The sequence below is a fragment of the Jaculus jaculus genome, chromosome 12, assembly GCF_020740685.1.
Source record: "Jaculus jaculus isolate mJacJac1 chromosome 12, mJacJac1.mat.Y.cur, whole genome shotgun sequence".
Lineage (NCBI taxonomy): Eukaryota > Metazoa > Chordata > Mammalia > Rodentia > Dipodidae > Jaculus > Jaculus jaculus.
The window spans coordinates 87,226,846-87,244,707 of record NC_059113.1 but is presented as its reverse complement, the minus strand read 5'-3'; the positions used below and the strand labels follow the sequence as shown (position 1 = coordinate 87,244,707).

Below are 17,862 nucleotides of genomic sequence, written 5' to 3'. Positions count from 1 at the left end.
TGCGTCACAGCCTCCCGAGTGGCAGGGATGACAGGCATATGTCCTTTGTTCATTTTGTGAACAGGGATAGTGTTTCATGCTGCCTTCGGGACGGATCAGTCTCAAAACAGGAATCCAGGAGAAGGAGCCGGGTCGTCAGTCTTGAGCCGTGTTTACTGGCTGTAGTGGTTCCCTTCTCGTTGCTGAGGCAAAGCACTCGACCACAAGCAGCTTCGAAAGGAAGGCTTATTATTTGAGGCTTATGGTTTTGAAGGGAAGCTTCATGATGGAGAAGAGCAGGCAGACAGGCAGCTGGAGAGTTGCCTCTTCATACATGGTCAGCAGCAAGAGCGAGCTAGCTCCGAACATGCAGTGGGTTGGGTTAGTGAACCCGGAGGCATGTTGGCTGGGTGTGCGTAGGGGACGGGGGGACAGGACGTTTGGGATTTAAACCACCACACCAGGTTTCAAGAGTGTCTAGGGTCATTGGACAGTCCTGTGAGCTAATTCTTATAATTAACCGGTTAGTCAGCTTCCCAGCCACCAGTTAGTTCTTGGGGACACAGGTGCATCTTGGTTAGATGTGCATCAGTGCTTCAGCATGGGCCTGGTGTTGCCAAGACTGTGGGCTTGATCATCCCTAGCACTGTAAGGTCCCCAAAGGACACATAGTTGATCCTTCGTATGATTTACTCTTTCTTCTTTATTTCGAGGGAGTCTCACACCAGCCCAGGCTGGGATAAAGTCGCACACCACCATGCTGGCCCTTGGTATGATTTTAAAGGCTGGCCACATCCCTAGTACCCCATGAAAACAGAACAACAAAAAGTGTCTCATTTTTTGTTTTATTTTGTGTGTGTGTATGTGTGTCCAATCTATGTGCACGTTCATATGGTAACCTTGGGTATCCTTTAAGCGCTGTCCACCCTTTTTTGAGACAGGGCCTCTTACCGGCCAACTAGCCAGCATATGGGTTCTGGGCTTGACTAAGGTCTTCATGTTTTCAAGGCAATTACACCATCAACTGAGCTACCTCCCCGGCCCTAACACTAGTTTTTTAAAATTTTTTTTTAATGGGAGGAGGGAGAATCGTCTGCATCATCGTGTGCACGTGTGCATCCTTTTGTACACTGGTGTCACCTGTGCGTCTGGCTTACGTGGGACCTGGACATGGGTCCTTAGGCTTCACAGGCAAGAAGAGCCTTAACCACTAAGCCATCTCTCTAGACCCGGTATTGTTTTTTTGTGTTTGGGTTTTTTTTGAGACAGTATCTCATTCTTCAGCCCAGGCTGACCTCAAAACTCAAACTCCTGGCAGTCTTTCTGCCTCAGCATCCTGGGTATTAGATGTGAGGGAAGAAAAGCAGACTATGCTTGTCCTCACTGTGTGACGTGTCACAGTGCTGTGCCTGTGTAATTTTTTCTTGTTTGTTTGATTTCTCAAGGTAGAGGTCTCACTGTAGCCCAGGCTGACCTGGAATTCACTCTGTAGTCCCAGGCTGGCCTTGAACTCACAGTGATTCTCCTACCTCTGCCTCTATTGGGATTAAAGGTGTGCACCATGCTGGGCTCCTGGTGAGTTCTTTTTTTTTTTTTTAATTTTTTTTTTGTTCATTTTTTATTTATTTATTTGAGAGCGACAGACACAGAGAGAAAGACAGATAGAGGGAGAGAGAGAGAATGGGCGCGCCAGGGCTTCCAGCCACTGCAAACGAACTCCAGATGCATGCGCCCCCTTGTGCATCTGGCTAACGTGGGACCTGGGGAACCGAGCCTCGAACCGGGGTCCTTAGGCTTCACAGGCAAGCGCTTAACCGCTAAGCATCTCTCCAGCCCCTGGTGAGTTCTTAAATGGGCTCCTCATATCCTTCCTGTCCTTGTCCTCAGAAACTCTCTTGCTGTTTTTCTGTCTGGCTTACAATCTTGTCTTCCAAGTCAGTCAGTCTGTGTATCCATCTTTCCTTCCTTCTCCTCTCCTTCCTTCCTTCCCCCCTCCCTCCCTCCCTCCCTCCCTCCCTCCCTCCCTCCCTCCCTCCCTCCCTCCCTCCCTCCCTCCCTCCCTCCCTCCCTCCCTCCCTCCCTCCCTCCCTCCCTCCCTCCCTCCCTCCCTCCCTCCCTCCCTCCCTCCCTCCCTCCCTTCTTTCTTTCTTTCTTTCTTTCTTTCTTTCTTTCTTTCTTTCTACCTATCAATCAGTCAGTCATCCGGGCATTGAACCTTTGTTCATGTTTGGCAGCAAACACCTAACTAGTGAACTACATCCCAGCTCCACTCTTTCCTTCCTTCCTTCCTTCCTTCCTTCCTTCCTTCCTTCCTTCCTTCCTTCCTTCCTTCCTTCCTTCCTTCCTTCCTTCCTTCCTTCCTTCCTTCCTTCCTTCCTTCCTTCCTTCCTTCCTTCCTTCCTTCCTTCCTCCCTCCCTCCCTCCCTCCCTCCCTCCCTCCCTCCCTCCCTCCCTCCCTCCCTCCTTCCCTCCCTCCCTCCTTCCCTCCCTCCCTCCTTCCCTCCCTCCTTTACTTTTCCTTTTCCTTTTGGTTTTTTGAGATACGGTCTCACTCTAGCTCAGGCTGAACTGGAATTCACTCTTCAGTCTCAGGGTGGCCTGGGACTCATCTGCTTCCTGGAGTGTTGGGATTAAAGGTGTGCACCACCATGCCCAACTCCAGCTCCACTATTTCTTCATTTTACTTCTTATGTTTTTTTCTTTTTTGTTTTGTTTGGAGGTAGGGTCTCACTTTAGCCCAGACTGACCTGGAATTCATTATGTAGTCTCAGGGTGGCCTTGAACTCATGATGATCCTTCTACCTCTGCCTCCTCTGAGTGCTGGGATTAAAGGCGTGCGCCACCACACCCGGCTTACTTATTCTGTTTTTTTCTTTTTTTTTTGGTTTTTCGAGGTAGGGTCTCACTCTAGCCCAGGCTCACCTGGAATTCACTATGTAGTCTCAGGGTGGCCTCGAACTCATGGTGATCCTCCTACCTCTGCCTCCCAAGTGCTGGGATTAAAGGCATGCGCCACCACACCCGGCTTACTTATTGTGTTTTTAATAACTAAGAACGGTGTTGTGTTTTGCTTTTAAAATATTTATTAAATTGTATTTGTTTCTTGTTTTGTGTATATAATGTCTCTTCTAAGAGTAGAAACATGTATGTATCAGGTGCCTTTCCTTGGATGTCTAGTAATACTTGGCTCTCTTCTCATGAGAGCAGGGCACTAAAAGGCTGGCAGGAACTTCTGGACACAGCACAGTGCTAGCAAATGCTGCGATTATACCTCAAAGACTCAGCTTTGCCTGTTTTCCTTTTGCTTAAGCAGCCCGTGGAGGAGGGCTGCCACATCGGAAGGGAGGCTTTTCTAACTGACAGGACCGTGGCCTCTGCTTTGTCTTAGCACCCGCTTTCCTTACCACCTGCTGTTCCTCCTTTAACGGAAGCCACTGGTGCTGGTTCCCTGGCTTCTCCACTGTTCTTTGCTTGTTTACCAGCAAAGAACCAGAGTGTATATTTTTGGTCACTTCAATGTAAACAATCAGATAAGTGTCCAAGATAAAATTTTACCCTTAACAAAGTATCCTATGATCCTTGAAGTTACTTGTGTTATTTTAGGAGGGCTGCCACTATAGAGCAGAATGTTCCATTTATCAAAGCAAATTTCTATTGAATAGCTTGTTTTGTTTTTTTGGTTATTTGAGATAGGGTCTCACTCTAGCTCAGACTGACATGGAATTCACTTTGTAGTCTTAGGGTGGCCTGGAACTCAGCAATCTTCTACCTCTGCCTCCCGGGTGCTGGGATTAAAGGTGTGGACTACCATGCTGAAAAACAGTTTTTATGTTGATATTTAAAAATATCTATAGATATGATACAAATTGTGTTTAACTTCAAGGGTGGCCTTGAACTCACGGTGATCCTCCTACCTCTGCCTCCCAGGTGCTGGGATTAAAGGTGTGTGCCATCACACCCAGCTTGAAGTTAGCTTTTTCCATTTCGTGTTTTATTTTTGCATTCACTTATAGAACATGTGAAGCCTGTTGTGTATACTTGTGCAGACTGCTTGGGGCTGTCTGAACGCAAGGTCTTGTAAGTGAACCCAGAGTCTGTGAATGAAAAGGCTGATGGGATTTTCAATCTGCTCTTGCAGGAAAGTGGAAGGGTTTCTGAATACCCGGCAGTGATCGTGGAGCCGGTGCCCAGCGCCCGCGTAGAGCAGGGCTACGCCGCGCAGGTTCTGGTTTACGATGACGAGACGTTCCTGATGCAAGATGTGGCCGAAGAGCAGGAAGTGGAGACCGAGTGTGTGGAGCCAGGTAGGCGTGTCACCGGTGGGCGTGCTGTGTGGCTCATTTCCAGGTGTCAGTAGTGTATCGTCACGAGTCCTATTCTGAAGGACCTCGTACTGACGCTCTTTAGGATAGCTTAGACACAAGTGGAATACCCTTGTCTAAGGGAGTTTGTGTAGATAGTAGAATTCTCCATTATAATTCTTTGCAGTATAACAGGATCTCATGTCATGGACCCTATAGGCAACATTACAGCTTCATAATAATTTCTTGGTACTGTAGATATTCATTGGATATGAGAGTGATATATTCAAAAAACCACGGGCGTTCTCATTCTGTAACGGGTGAAGATGTTCTTTCCTCACGTCGGCACTGCCGGAGCAGCCTCCCTGCTCTTCCTTCAGTCCAAAGCATCTTGGCAGTGCCTCGCCGGTCCACACCTCTCATCTTCTCAGAACTCCTGCGGTCTGCATCTGTCTGTAGGGAGCTGGCCATGTATTTAGTTGGGGATTAGTATGTATAGTTCTTAGAAAAGTTCTCTTTGCTTTGCTATAAAGACAATACTTTCCTTAAAGTATTGTAGTGGCTTATGTAATAATATACTCATTTATCTTAAGCTAATAATATTGAAAAAGAACCCTTGCAACTGGTTTACAATCCTAGTGAAAATACTTAGATACATTTTTATCTTGTAGCAAATCCAAGTAAGTTTTGTGCTTAGTGTTTCTGGGCCCCTGTGAGGCACTGTGACACCCTCTAGGACTGGTGGCTTCTAGCTTCCTTATTCTTCCTCCAGTTTCAGTTTTTTGTTGCTTTCAGAGAGGAAAAGGTCCAAGGCTCCTTGCTCTTCAGAGCAGTCAGGACGTCTTTGCCAGAGAAGCTGAGGTGAGGTGAGGTGTAGGTCAGCTCTTCTGATCAAAATGGAACCATGTACCCTGTAGACTCCCCGGCTGTCATCTGGGGCTCAGGGGAGCTGTGTAGGCTCTGAGATGAGTTTTCATCTTGAGGAAAATGAGCAGCTAAAAGTGTCACAGATGATGACATTTTTGAGAATGTGCTGCAAGTGTTTTTAATTACAAGTGTAGTCCACTGAAACCATAACTGCACAAGGAGAAGAGTGAAAGCTTTAGTTGGATGAAGAACAAGTAGAACTTGTTTGAACTTTCTGGAAAATACTTTGATAAAAATAGATAAATAAATAAAGATTTTGGTAGCAAGTTTAAGACACTAAAAAATGAAGTACAGGCCAGGTGTGGTGGCGTTCACCTTTAACCCCACCACTGGGGAGGCAGAGGTAGGAGGATCACTGTGAGCTGGATGCCAGCCTGTGACTACATAGTGAATTCTAGGTCAGCCTGAGCTAGAGTGAGACCCTACCTTGAAAAACAAAACAAAAATTCCAGAGTAAGTTGACAAGATGTTATTATTTATATAATTGATGGTAAATGCTTAATTAATTATATATTAAGGTCTGGAGAGATGGCTTAGTGGTTAAGGCGTTTGCCTGCAAAGCCAAAGGACCCAGGTTTGATTCCCCAGGACCCATGTAAGGCAGGTGCACAAGGTGGCATGTGTATGTGGAGTTCGTTTCAGTGGCCAGAGGCCCTGGCGTTCCTTTTACTCTCTGATTCTCTCAAATATGTGTGTGTGTGTGTGTGTGTGTGTGTATAAAATAAATTAACTTAATTATAAATTAATACTAACTTGAATTGATACTCAGGTAAAAACAATTCTGAATAAGAAGTGAATGTAGTCCACTTATGGAATGTAATTTTGTTGTTGTTTTTTGAGGTGGGGTCTCAGTCTAGCCAGGCTGACCTGGAATGCACTGTGTAGGCTCAGGGTGGCCTGGAGCTCAGCAGCCTCCTGCCCCTGCCTCCCGGGTGTGCGCTGCCACGCCCGGCCGAGAAACAGATCTTATGTTGATATGTAATGATACAAATTATGTTTACTCTTAAGAGTTAGTGTTTAAGGGCTGGAGAGATGACTTAGCTGTTAAGGCACTTGCACGCAAAGCCAAAGGACCCAGGTTTGATGCCCCAGATGCAGATGCATTTGGAGTTTGTTTGCAGTGGCTGAAGGCTCTGGCATGTCCATTCTCTCTCTCTGCCTCTCTCAAATAAATATATAAAAATATTTTTAAAAAGTACTTAAGCATAAAAGAACCAGAAAGGCTTAGAGATTTCAAGCATGAAGCACTATGTAGAGTGAATTGCTAAGGATATGGCTCAGTAGTGAGGTGCTTGCCTAGCATGCCAGAGGCCCTAAGCTCGATCCCCAGTACTGCAAATAAATAGGTAAGATAATATAGAAAGAAAATTAGATAAAATGAAATAAAAATCTTCAAAGAACTTTGCAGGGGAATGACGAGGCAGGATAATTAGCTGATATGAGTTAAGGGCAGATTCGAGAAGTATTAAATTAAGGAAGGAATAGGAACTGAAGAGGCCTATATAAATAACCTACTATGTAAGCTGGCAGGGCTGGGCGTAACAGACAAGGAAGGAGGTGTAGTTATGAGAACTACTATACCATAAATTGAGGAAGTCAAGACTGTTTTGGGTAACAGATTAATTTGGTAATATGTTGATTCTGGGTTGGAAGCACCTAATGAGTATTTAGTACTTAAAGAGGTGTAAAGGAACAGCCAAGGTCTCATCACAACAGAGATGGCACACTCAAATTGGGTTAGGTTTTGGGATGCTGTACTGAAGGGCACACATGAGTGAGCACAGACAAGGGCCAGTGCTCCAGAGCTGGCATAACCTCTGCTTCTGTCCTAGGGTCAAGGGCGGAGGAAGGGAAGGAAGGACGACCTGAATACAGAAGCGACAACTAGGAAAGGGGCTCCTGGGCAGGAGGGAAGGGCCTGGGACATTCATGCAAGGGTGTACCTGGTTAGGGGAATGGGTAGGTAGTGAGCCATGGCGTCCGAGTCTTTCCTCCTCCCTCTCTGTGACCCTGGCCAGACGCTTCATTGGCCAAGCTCAGCCTGCAGCCATGGGAACCCCATTGATGCAGCAGTGCATCTGCTCCTGGAAGACGGGAGCAGGCTGAGGAAGGGGGAGCAGGCTCAAGGAGGGGCAAAGGGAAGCTGTGGACCAGCAGAAAGTGAGGGAGAGACCCACTGGGACTAATTCTCATCTGAAGCAAGTGAGAAATCAAGACCTGATGGGGGAGATGTATTGGAGAGATTTACTTATGGGGAAGATGCTAAATTCTACATCCTAGCAGTTAAGTTAGCCTTATAAATGCTTCTATTTGACAAATAGGAAGAATAAAAAGCTGCAAAGCCATCTCTCAAGCTCCTGCTTTTTTTTTTTTTTGAGAGTGAGAGTGGGTGTGCCGCGGCCTTCAGCAGCTGCAAACTCCAGACACATGCACTTCCTTATGGCGCATGTGTGCTTGCGTCACTGTGTTTAGCTACATGAGACCTGGAGATTTGAACATGAGTTTTTGGGCTTCGCAGGCAAGCGCCTTAACCCTTAACTCATCTATCTCTCAAGCTCCCCTGGTGTATTTTTAAAATTTGATATATTTATTTGTGAGAGGTAGAAGGAGGGAGAGAGAGCATGCACTGGGATCTTTTGCCACTGCATACAGATTGTGCATCTGGAGTTACATGGGTACTGGGGACTTGAACCCAGGCCATCAGACTTTGCAAGAAAGGGCCTTTAAACACTGAGCCATCTGTCCAGCCTTACAATATTATTTGAAAGTGTTCACAGTAACCATTAAATATTAGATTACGGAAAGTTAGAAGGTTATAACAAATTTTGATATGGCACATTTAATTAATTTTGCTTTTTTTTCTTCCTTTGTTTAGCTCATATTGGCCTTAAACTCACTACTTTACTAAACTCCTATTTTAGCTTCCTGAGTGCTGGAATTATAGGCCTGTACCTTCCTTTTACATTAATAGTTTCATTCTACTTTTAGTGGCATTTTGTGATCTAAATAGAAAACAAAATGAAGCTTCTGCCTTTTCTGCTGCCATTTTGAAATAGTCCTTTAAGAGTGCTTTAACACTGCTCACAATGTTTTAGTGCATAACTATATATACCTTAGAAGTTACTAATTATATAAAGGAGAAAACAGCCAAAAGCAAAGAATTGGTTTACCAGTTAATAAAGCAGAAATGCAAAGGGATAACTTTAAGTGCTATTTGTATACTTTTAATGAATATCTAACTGTAGCTCAAGGGTTTTAGATAGAGTAGCATTCTTTTGTACTAGAGACAGGTTTTTTTAAATATATTTTTTTATTTATTTGAGGGAGAGGGGGAGAGAGAGAATGGGTGTGCCAGGGTCTCCAGCCACTGCAGATGAACTCCAGATACATCTAGCTTACATGGGCCCTGGAGAATCGGACTGGGATTCTTTGGCTTTGCAGGCAAACACCTTAACCGCTAAGCCATCTCTCCATCCTGCTTGTTTGTTTTTTGAGGTAGGGTCTCACTCTAGCCCAGGCTGACAAGTCCTGGGATTAAAGGCATACACACATCACGCCTGGCTGTAGACAGTTTTAAAACACTACTTAACTTTTAATTTTATTGCACAGCAGTTATCTATTTCAGTTTTTGTTAACCCAGACTGAGAAGGCTAAGTATGAATTATCTACAATGTTTTAAAAATATATGCCTGTGTCTGAAGTTTACAACGTGGCACTATGGGATAGTACACGGCAGATAGTAAAATGGTATAGCAATGAAGTGAATTGGTGCATCTGGCATGCCCTTTTTTTGTGACACAAGCAGTTACAATCTACTTGTTAGATGAAAACCCCTAATAGTTCAGTGTTATTAAGGTTAGTTCTTACATTATCACGCTTAAAAAAATTAACTTATTTATTTATTTGAGAGAGAGAGAAAGGGAAGGAGGGAGGGAAGGAGGGAGGGAGGGAGGGAGGGAGAGAGAGAATGGAGGCACTAGAGCTTCCAGCTACTGCAAATGAACTCCAGATGTGTGTGCCACCTTGTGTATCTAGCTTACATGAGTAGTGGGGCATTGAACCTGGGTCCTTAGGCTTTGCGGGCAGGCAACTTGACCACTCACTAAGCCATCTCTCCAGCCCTATAAATAAATAGTCTTTGAAAGTGTGGTAGTGGAGCTGGAGAGATAGCTTAGCAGTTAAGGTTTGATTGCCCAGAACCCATGAAAGCCAGATGCACAAGGTGGCTCATGTTTCTGGAGTTCATTTGCATTGGCTGTAGTCCCTGCCGTGCCCATTCATTCTCTCTCTCTAATAAGTACATAAAAATAAAATATTAGAGAAATAGAGCCAGTTATGGTGGTGCATGTCTTTAATCCCAGCACTCGGGAGGCAGAGATAGGAGGATTGCTGTGAGTTGAGGCCACCTTGAGACTACATGGTGAGTTCTAGGTCAGCCTGGGCTAGAGTGAGACCCTACCCTGAAAAACCAAAGACAAAAACAAATAACAACACCAACACCAACAACATAAACTAGGCTGGGCATGGTGATGCAAGGTATTAATCCCAGGGACAAAAAAATTTTAATAGCCACTGGTTTTTCAAACTTGCAAAACCATTAGAACTATGTGAAGGTCTTACTGAAATATAGATTGTTGGGGTAGAATTTGTATCTTTGCTGGGTTTGGTGGCTCATGCCTTTAATCCTAACACTTGGGAGCAGAGATAGGAGGGACCCTGAGACTACATAGTGAATTCCAGATCAGCCTGGGCTAGACTGAGACACTACTTTGACCACCCCCATCTAACCCCCCCCCAAAAAAAGAATATGTGTGTGTGTGTGTGTGTATTAGGTTCTAGAATTCAGTCTAGAGTTACCTAAATTAATTCAAAGTCTGGCTGTAGTTTGGTGCCACCTGGTGGTATTTAACATATTCCTGGCTGCTGTTTTAGGATAAAGTAGCCAATGAAAATTACCCTTGTTGTTTTTCTTTCACAAACAGGGTCTCATGTAGCTTGGGCTGGCCTCAACCTCACTATATAGCTTTAGAGGAACTTGAATTCCTGATGCCCCTGTCTCCACCTCCCAAGGCTAGGGCGTCAGGCGTGCACCGCCACACTTGGCACCTTCAGTGGAGTGCCTCCAGGGCTCCTCCCTCCATACCAGTGTCTGTGGATGAAGCTGTAATCTCAATATTTGGGAGTCTGAGGTGGGAAGATTATGAGGTTAACACTGGCCTGGATGATACATCTGGATGAAACCCCATCTAAAAAAAAAAAATTAGACATTTCCAACCTCTTACATGAATGGTATAGTGTGGTGTTTCCATTATAACCTATGCACATTCTCTAGGTTACTAGCACAACATTAGTGTTTTGTAAATACTTGTTACTCTGTATTGTTCAGGGAAAAAGCATTGTCCATGTTCAGTATCAATGCACTTTCCTCCCAAATAATTTTACTGCATGGGTGGTTGAATCCAAGGAAGTGGCATGCACTGATTCAGAGGACCAGCAGTCTCAGTTGGTATCTCTGAGTCTGCAGCACGCAGTGGCTGAGAGGTGAGACTGGACAGGTACAGTAGGACCGGATTGTGATGGCCTTAAGTAAAGCAGTGTGAATAAAGTAAGGGTGTGTGAAGCATGTTTTGGAGAAGTTAGGTATTTTAAGCCACCAAAATATAGAAAGAGAGGGCATAGCTTCCAGGCTGGTTGTGGTAATGCACACGTCTGAGCCCAGCCTCAGGAGGCTGAGGAGGATGATAGAGGTTGGGGGCCACTGGGGTTACAGTGAGAGACTTTGTCTTCAAAACAAAACAAAGAAAGAAAGAAAGAAAGAAAGAGCGAGTGAGCCAGGTGTGGTGGTGCATACCTGCACTGTATAATTCCTGTACTCTGGAGGCCAGGGTAGGAGGATTGCTGTGAGTTAGAAAACAGTTTGAGACTACATAGTGATTTCCAGGTTAACCTGTGCCCGGTATGAGACACTGCCTCTCAAAAAAGAAAAAAAAAAAAAAAAAAAAGTAGTTCACAAAATATTGTTAGAACTGACAGAAAATTAAAAATGACCTTTTTTTTTTTTAAAACAGCCTGGGAATTCTTTTTATAGGTATATTTTATGGAAAGACTAGTGCAATAATTAAGAAAATAGAAAAATTACTTTTTTTTTTTCTTCAAGGTAGGGTCTTTGTTGCAGTCTGGTTCGCATTGCTGGTAGAAATCAGCCAACCAAGAGCAGCTTCTGGGAAAAAGAGATTTAGTTTGGCTTACAGGCTTGAGGGGAAGCTCCACGATGGCAGGGGAAAACGATGGCATGAGCAGAAGGTGGACATCACCCCCTGGCCAACATAAGATGGACCACAGCAACAGGAGGGTGTGCCAAACACTGGCATGGGGAAACTGGCTATAAAGCCCATAAGCCCGCCCCCAACAATACACTCTCTCCAGCAGGCCTTAATTCCCAAATATCCATCAGCTGGGAACCTAGCATTCAGAACACCTAGGTTTATGGTGGACACCTGAATCAAACCACCACAGTCTTGCTCTAGTTCAGGCTGACCTGTAATTCATTCTGTAGTCTCAAACTCATGGTGATCCTCCGACCTCTGCCTCCTAAATCTTATGTAGCTTAGGTCAGCCTCAAACTTACTATGTAATTGAGGACAACCTTGAACTCCTGACCATCTCCTGAGTGCTGATATTACAGGAGTGAACCACTATACTTTGGGATGTGTGTGTGTGTCTGTCTGTCTGCACATACTGTATTTATTTATTTATTTATTTATTTGAGAGAGACAGAGAGATAAAGAGGCAGAGGCAGAGGCAGAGAAAATGGGCACCCCAGGGCTTCCATCCACTGCAAACGAACTCAGACTCGTGCTGTAGGCAAGTGACACCACATCTGGCTTTGCTTTCCTCTTATATTTATAAAAAAATGCTAGGGCTGGAGGGATAGCTTAGTGGTTAAGGCGTTTGCCTGCAAAGCCAGATGACCCAGGTTCCATTCCCCAGGGCCCATGTTAGCCAGATGCACAAGGGGATGCATGCGTCTGGAGTTTGTTTGCAGTGGCTGGAGGCCCTGGTGTGCCAATTCTCTCTCTCATTCCCTCCTTCTCTTGTCAAATAAATAAGGAAATAATTTTTTTTTTTAAAGTGCTGGCTGGGTCCGGTGTGGTGGCTCATGCTTTTCATCTCAACACTCAGGAGGTGGAGGTAGGAGGATTGCTGTGAGTTTGAGGCCACCCTAACACTACAGAGTAAATTCCAGTTCAGCCTGGGCTAGAGCGAGCCCCTACCTCAGAAAATCAGGAAAAAAAAAAAAAAAAAAAAAAAAGGGCTGGAGAGATGGCTTGGTACTTAAGGCACTTGCCTGCAAAGCCAAAGGATCCAAGTTCGATTCCCCAGGACCCATGTAAACCAGATGCACAAGGTGGCACATTCATCTGAGGTTCACTTGCAGTGGCTGAAGGCTCTCGTGCACCCATTCTTTCTCATTCTAATAAAATAAAAAGGCAAAAATAAATAAATGGGTCAGTAGTTAAAGGTGCTTACTTGTAAACCCTGCTGGTCCAGGTTTGATTTCCCAGTACCCACATAAAGCCAAATGTACAAAGTAGTGCAGGCATCTGGAGTTCACTTGCAGTGGCAAGAGGCCCTGGAGCGCCTGTTCTCTCTCTTGCTGCTTGCAAATAAATAAAAATATTTAAAAATAAAAAAGGCCTGTCTTAAAACAAGGGGGTATGGTGGGAGGAAGTCCTGGATATAGCTCATTAGTAGAACACTTTCCTAGCATGTATAAGGAAGAAAGGGAGGGGGAGGAAATAAGGGAAGAAAGAACTTTACCTACCAGGAGAAAGTTTGATGAATAAAATGGGGTACATTTATGCCTTGAATTGCTTTGTAGAATTTATAAAACACAGCTGTATTTAATTACACTAAACTAACATGGACTGAATGTGTATATATACATGAGTTTTTTTGGGTGTGCTACCACATCTGGCTGAGTGTAGATCTTCAATGAAGAAAGTATATATATATTTTATTATTATTATTATTATTTTTCTTTTGGTTTTTCAAGGTAGGGTTCACTTTAGCCCAGGCTGAGCTGACCTGGAATTCACTATGTAGTTTCAGGGTGCCCTCGAACTCATACTAATCCTCCTACCTCTGCCTCTGCCTCTGGAGTGCTGGAATCGAAGGCCTGCCCCACATTTGTTTATTAACAGAGAAATAGGGTGGGGAGAGAATGGATGTGCCAGGGCCTCTAGACCTTGCAAACGAACTCCAGATGCATGTGCCACTTTGTTCATCTAGCTTTACATGGGTACTGGGGAATTGAGCCCAGGTTTCTTGGCTTTACGGACAAGTGCCTTAACTGATAAGCCATCTCCTCAGCCCAGAGAAAGTATATTTTAGAATGCCATATACAGTATAATGACATTTACTACATAAAGCATGTAAAAGAATAAAGCAGCTACACAAATAAGCACAAAGTTACACGTGTAAATGCTTGCACATGGAACCAATTTTTTAAAATTTTAAAGAACCAATTTTTTAAAATTTATTTATATATTTATTTATTTGAGAGCGACAGACACAGAGAGAAAGACAGATAGAGGGAGAGAGAGAGAATGGGCACTCCAGGGCTTCCAGCCTCTGCAAACGAACTCCAGACGCGTGCGCCCCCTTGTGCATCTGGCTCACGTGGGACCTGGGGAACCGAGCATTGAACTGGGGCCCTTAGGCTTCACAGGCAAGCGCTTAACCGCTAAGCCATATCTCCAGCCCAAGAACCAGTTTTAAGAACACACACTGAAGTTATACTAGTCTGGAGAGATGGAGTGATGATAGAAACTAGAGATCATCTCAAGTTACTGTTTTCATGTTATTTCTGAGAGAGGAAACTTCCCCTTGAATAATTGAGAAAATGTTTGGCATGGTGGGGTACACCTGTGATTCCTACACTTAGGAGGTGTGATCAGAGATCTCCAGTTCAAGGTCACCGAGCTCCAAGGCTGACGTTGCCTGACACAACGAGATGCTGACTAAAGGAACCAAGAGCTAGGCACGTGGTTAAGCAGTGATGGTTGGTCTGCATGTGAGAGGGCCTGGATCCAGTCCCTAGCACTGCAAAACAACAGCGGCGAAAACAAACAGTTGATAGTTCTGGGACAGAGAGGACAGCCATTTATAACATTATTTTGTCTTCTTTTCTTTCTGAGGTAGGGTCTCATTGTAGCCCAGGCCTACCTGGAACTCACTATGTAGTCTCAGGGTGGCCTTGAGCTCACAGCGATCCTCCTACCTGTGCCTCCTGAGTGCTGGGATTAAAGGCGTCTGCCACCATGCCCAGCTCTTACTTTGTCATTTTTAATGCTTTTAATCTCCCTCAAAAGTGGTATGATTTCCATATGTCGGAATAAGGATATTTCTAGCTACTAGCCTGGAGAAGGTGGTAATGTTACTGATGGTGGAAACAAAGATTTGTACATAGTAGACATCTACATACCAGCGGGTAATCCATATAGAGATATTTAATGAACAATTTAAAGTTAGGACTTAAAAAAAATAAGTCAACAGTCTCCTGTTGCTGTTGTCTGTCTGATGTTGGCCAGGAGGTGATGTTCATCCTCTCTCTGCTCATGCCATCATGGAGCTTCCTCTTGAGTCTGTAAGCCAAATTCCTTTTTTCCCATTAAAAAAAATAAGACTAGTTGTGCAGGTTTTTGACTCACTATGGAAATAACATTGAGAGATGAAGGTAGGTAACAGTTTTTGAGAGTGGAGAATGCAGAGGGAGGGTGGCTGAAGAGACACTTTTGTTTTCTTCTTCTTTTTTTCTTTTTTTAAGGTAGGGTTTCACTCTAGCCAAGGCTGACCTGGAATTCACTATGTAGTCTCAGGGTGGCCTTGAACCAGGTGATCCAACTCCCTCTGTCTCCCTAGTGCTGGGATTAAAGGCGTGCGCCAACACACCCAGCACTTTTTTTTTCTTTGAGTCAAGCCCAACAAACAGACTGCCCCCCCCCCTTTTTTTTAAGTGCCAGAGAACAAAAGAGAGAGAGAGAATTGGTGTTGCCAGGGTCTCCAGCCAGTTGTAATTGATCTGCAGACTTGTGTGCCACCTAGTGCACATGTATGACCTTGCATGTTTGCATCATCTCTGTGTGTCTGGCTTATTTGGGACCTGGATAGTTGAAAGTGGGTCCTTAGCCTTCACAGGCAAGCGCCTTAACTGCTAAGCCATTTAAATATATATTGACAATCAGAGAGAGACAGAGAAAGAGAGTGAGGGAGGGAGGAAGGAAGGAGGAAGGAAGAATGAGCCCTTCAGGGCCTCTCTATGCTGCTATGGAACTCCAGATGCATGCACCACTTTGTGCATTTGCCTTTATGAGGGTATTGGGGAACTGAACCCAGGTCAGTAAGGTTTTGTAGGCAATTACCTTAACTGCTAAACTATCTCACCAGCCCCCAAAACAGACACTTTTTTTCCTTCAAAACATTTTTTTATTATTAACAACTTCCATGATTATAAAAAATATCCCGTGGTAATACCCTTCCTCCCCCCACTTTCTCCTTTGAAACTCCATTCTCCATCATATCTCCTCCCTCTTTCAGTGATCTTTTCCTCCTATTATGATGGTCTGGTGTAGGTAGTGTGGCACTGTGAGGTCATGGATATCCAGGCCACTTTGTGTCTGGAGGAGCACGTTGTAAGGAGTCCTACCCTTCCTTTGGCTCTTACATTCTTCCTGCTTTCGTAGTGGACCCTGAGCCTTGGAAAGTATGATAGAGATATTGCAGTGCTGAGCACTCCTCTGTCACTTCTCTGCATACCATGGTGCCTTCTGAGTTATCCTAAGGTCATTGCCATCTGAAAGGAGAAGATTCTTTACCTCTGTTGTAGGTTTTCAGTATCAGGGATGTATTCCCTCCCATGGAGCAGGCCTCTAGTCCAATTAGAGGGCAGTTGGTTTCCACCATGACAGGAGCTGGCACTGAAAAATTTTAAGGCTTTTAAGGGCTGTGTAGAATAGGTTAAGACAACTGAACAGAAAATAGAGGAATAAACAAAGCCAGTCATGAAATTAAAAAGGAAGGGAAGGATTACAGTAAGGCATGGTCAATAATGTCACTTGGGAGGCAGAGGAAGGAGGATTGTCATGAGTTTAAGGCCACCTTGAGGCTACATAGTGAATTCCAGGCCAGCCTGGGCTAGAGTGCGACCCTACCTCAAAAAAAAAAAAAAGTTGTTTGTGTAGAGAAGCAATGTTAGATAGGGACTGAGTGGGAGTTGCTGAGCTTGGCAATTAGAATTTCAATGCTGACCTTTGAAGAGTAAAGACAGAAAAACTACACTAGCAGGCCTTTAATCCCAGCTGAGGTGGGAGGGTTGTTGTGAGTTCAAGGTCAGCCTGAGGCTACATAGTGAATTCCAGGTCAGACTGAGGTAGAGTGAGACCCTATCTCGAAACTCCTCTCCTCAGAAAAGTACACTGTAAGGGGGGAATAAATGAGCAATACATGTATGTAAGCCTCTCTATCTTCTGAACTCAAACTTGCCAGGCAGCAGAGGATGACCTGGACTCCTTATCCTGGTTTTTCCTCTGAGAGCTAGAATTACAGGTGTGTGTCACCATACCCAGCTGAAATATCTTTAATTTTTAAACTCCCTTTGTGATTCCCACACTTGTCTGACACCCATTAGAGAAGACTAGCTGCTGTTGGCTGTCTGGAATGTCTGCTGAGATGTTAGGAGCTGCTTTCTGGTTGCCCCCCCCAACTCTAGTCCACGCTGACCTGTAATTCACTCTGTAATCTCAGGGTGGCCTCGAACTCACGCGACCCTCCTTCTGCCTCTCGAGTGCTGAGCTTAAAGAAGTGTGCCACCACGCCCGGTTAGAAGCGGTGTTCTTAGCATACATCAGGAAGAATCAACAAACTCAAAGAGAGTCTGGTCCAGGATAAGTCAAAATTGCAGAAAGATGAATCGAAGTTAAATCATAACTAAGCTAACTATCTGTAAAACATGGTGCATACTGGGGCCGGGATGGAGCTCCGTGGTAGAGGGATCTCCAGCTCTGTGAGGAGGGGAGGGATAAGTACCCTTGAAGCGCTAAGTAAGATTTTCATGGTCCATACCCCGAGGTGAATGCTGTTAAGTATACGACAAGATAACAGTAAACTCGTTTCTTGGATTTTACTTTTTTTGTTTGTTTTTGAGGTACGCTTTTGCTCTAGTGCAGGCTGACCTGGAATTCACTATGTAGTCTCAGGGTGGTCTTGAACTCAAGGCAATCTTCTTACTCAGCCTCCTGAGTGCTGGGATTAAAGGTGTGCGCCACCAGTCCTGGCCTTGTTTTCATTTTTATTGATAGCTTCCATAATTACAGACAATAAACCATGATAGTTCCTTCCCCTCCTGCACTTTCCCTCCCCCCGCCCTTTTCTTTTTGGTTTTTCGAGGTAGGGTTTTGTTCTAGTCCCGGCTGAGCTGGAGTTCACTATGTAGTCTCATGGCAGTTCTCCTACCTCTGCCTCCCAAGTGCTGGTATTAAAGGCATGCGCCTTGATGCCCAGCTTCCCTCTCCCTTTTTCAGTTTTTACCAACTTTATTTGTATGTGTGTTGTGTACTGGCATGCCAGGGCCTCTTGCCACTGCAGAATAAGCACC

At 44.6% G+C, this 17,862-nt stretch overlaps 1 protein-coding gene across 9 annotated transcripts in view; it reads left to right on the top strand.

Moving 5' to 3' along the window:
* Elf2 (E74 like ETS transcription factor 2) overlaps window positions 1–17,862 on the top strand; it is a 110,941-nt gene that overhangs the window by 44,399 nt on the left and 48,680 nt on the right. For 8 of the 9 annotated variants that reach the window (XM_045131002.1, XM_045130998.1, XM_045130997.1 and 5 more), the window contains one exon: window positions 4,118–4,283. In XM_045131002.1, coding sequence (XP_044986937.1) covers window positions 4,118–4,283 — 166 coding nt within the window. Of the gene's footprint in view, window positions 1–4,117; window positions 4,284–17,862 lie in introns of those variants that run through there. The other variant, XM_045131006.1, reaches the window with a different exon arrangement.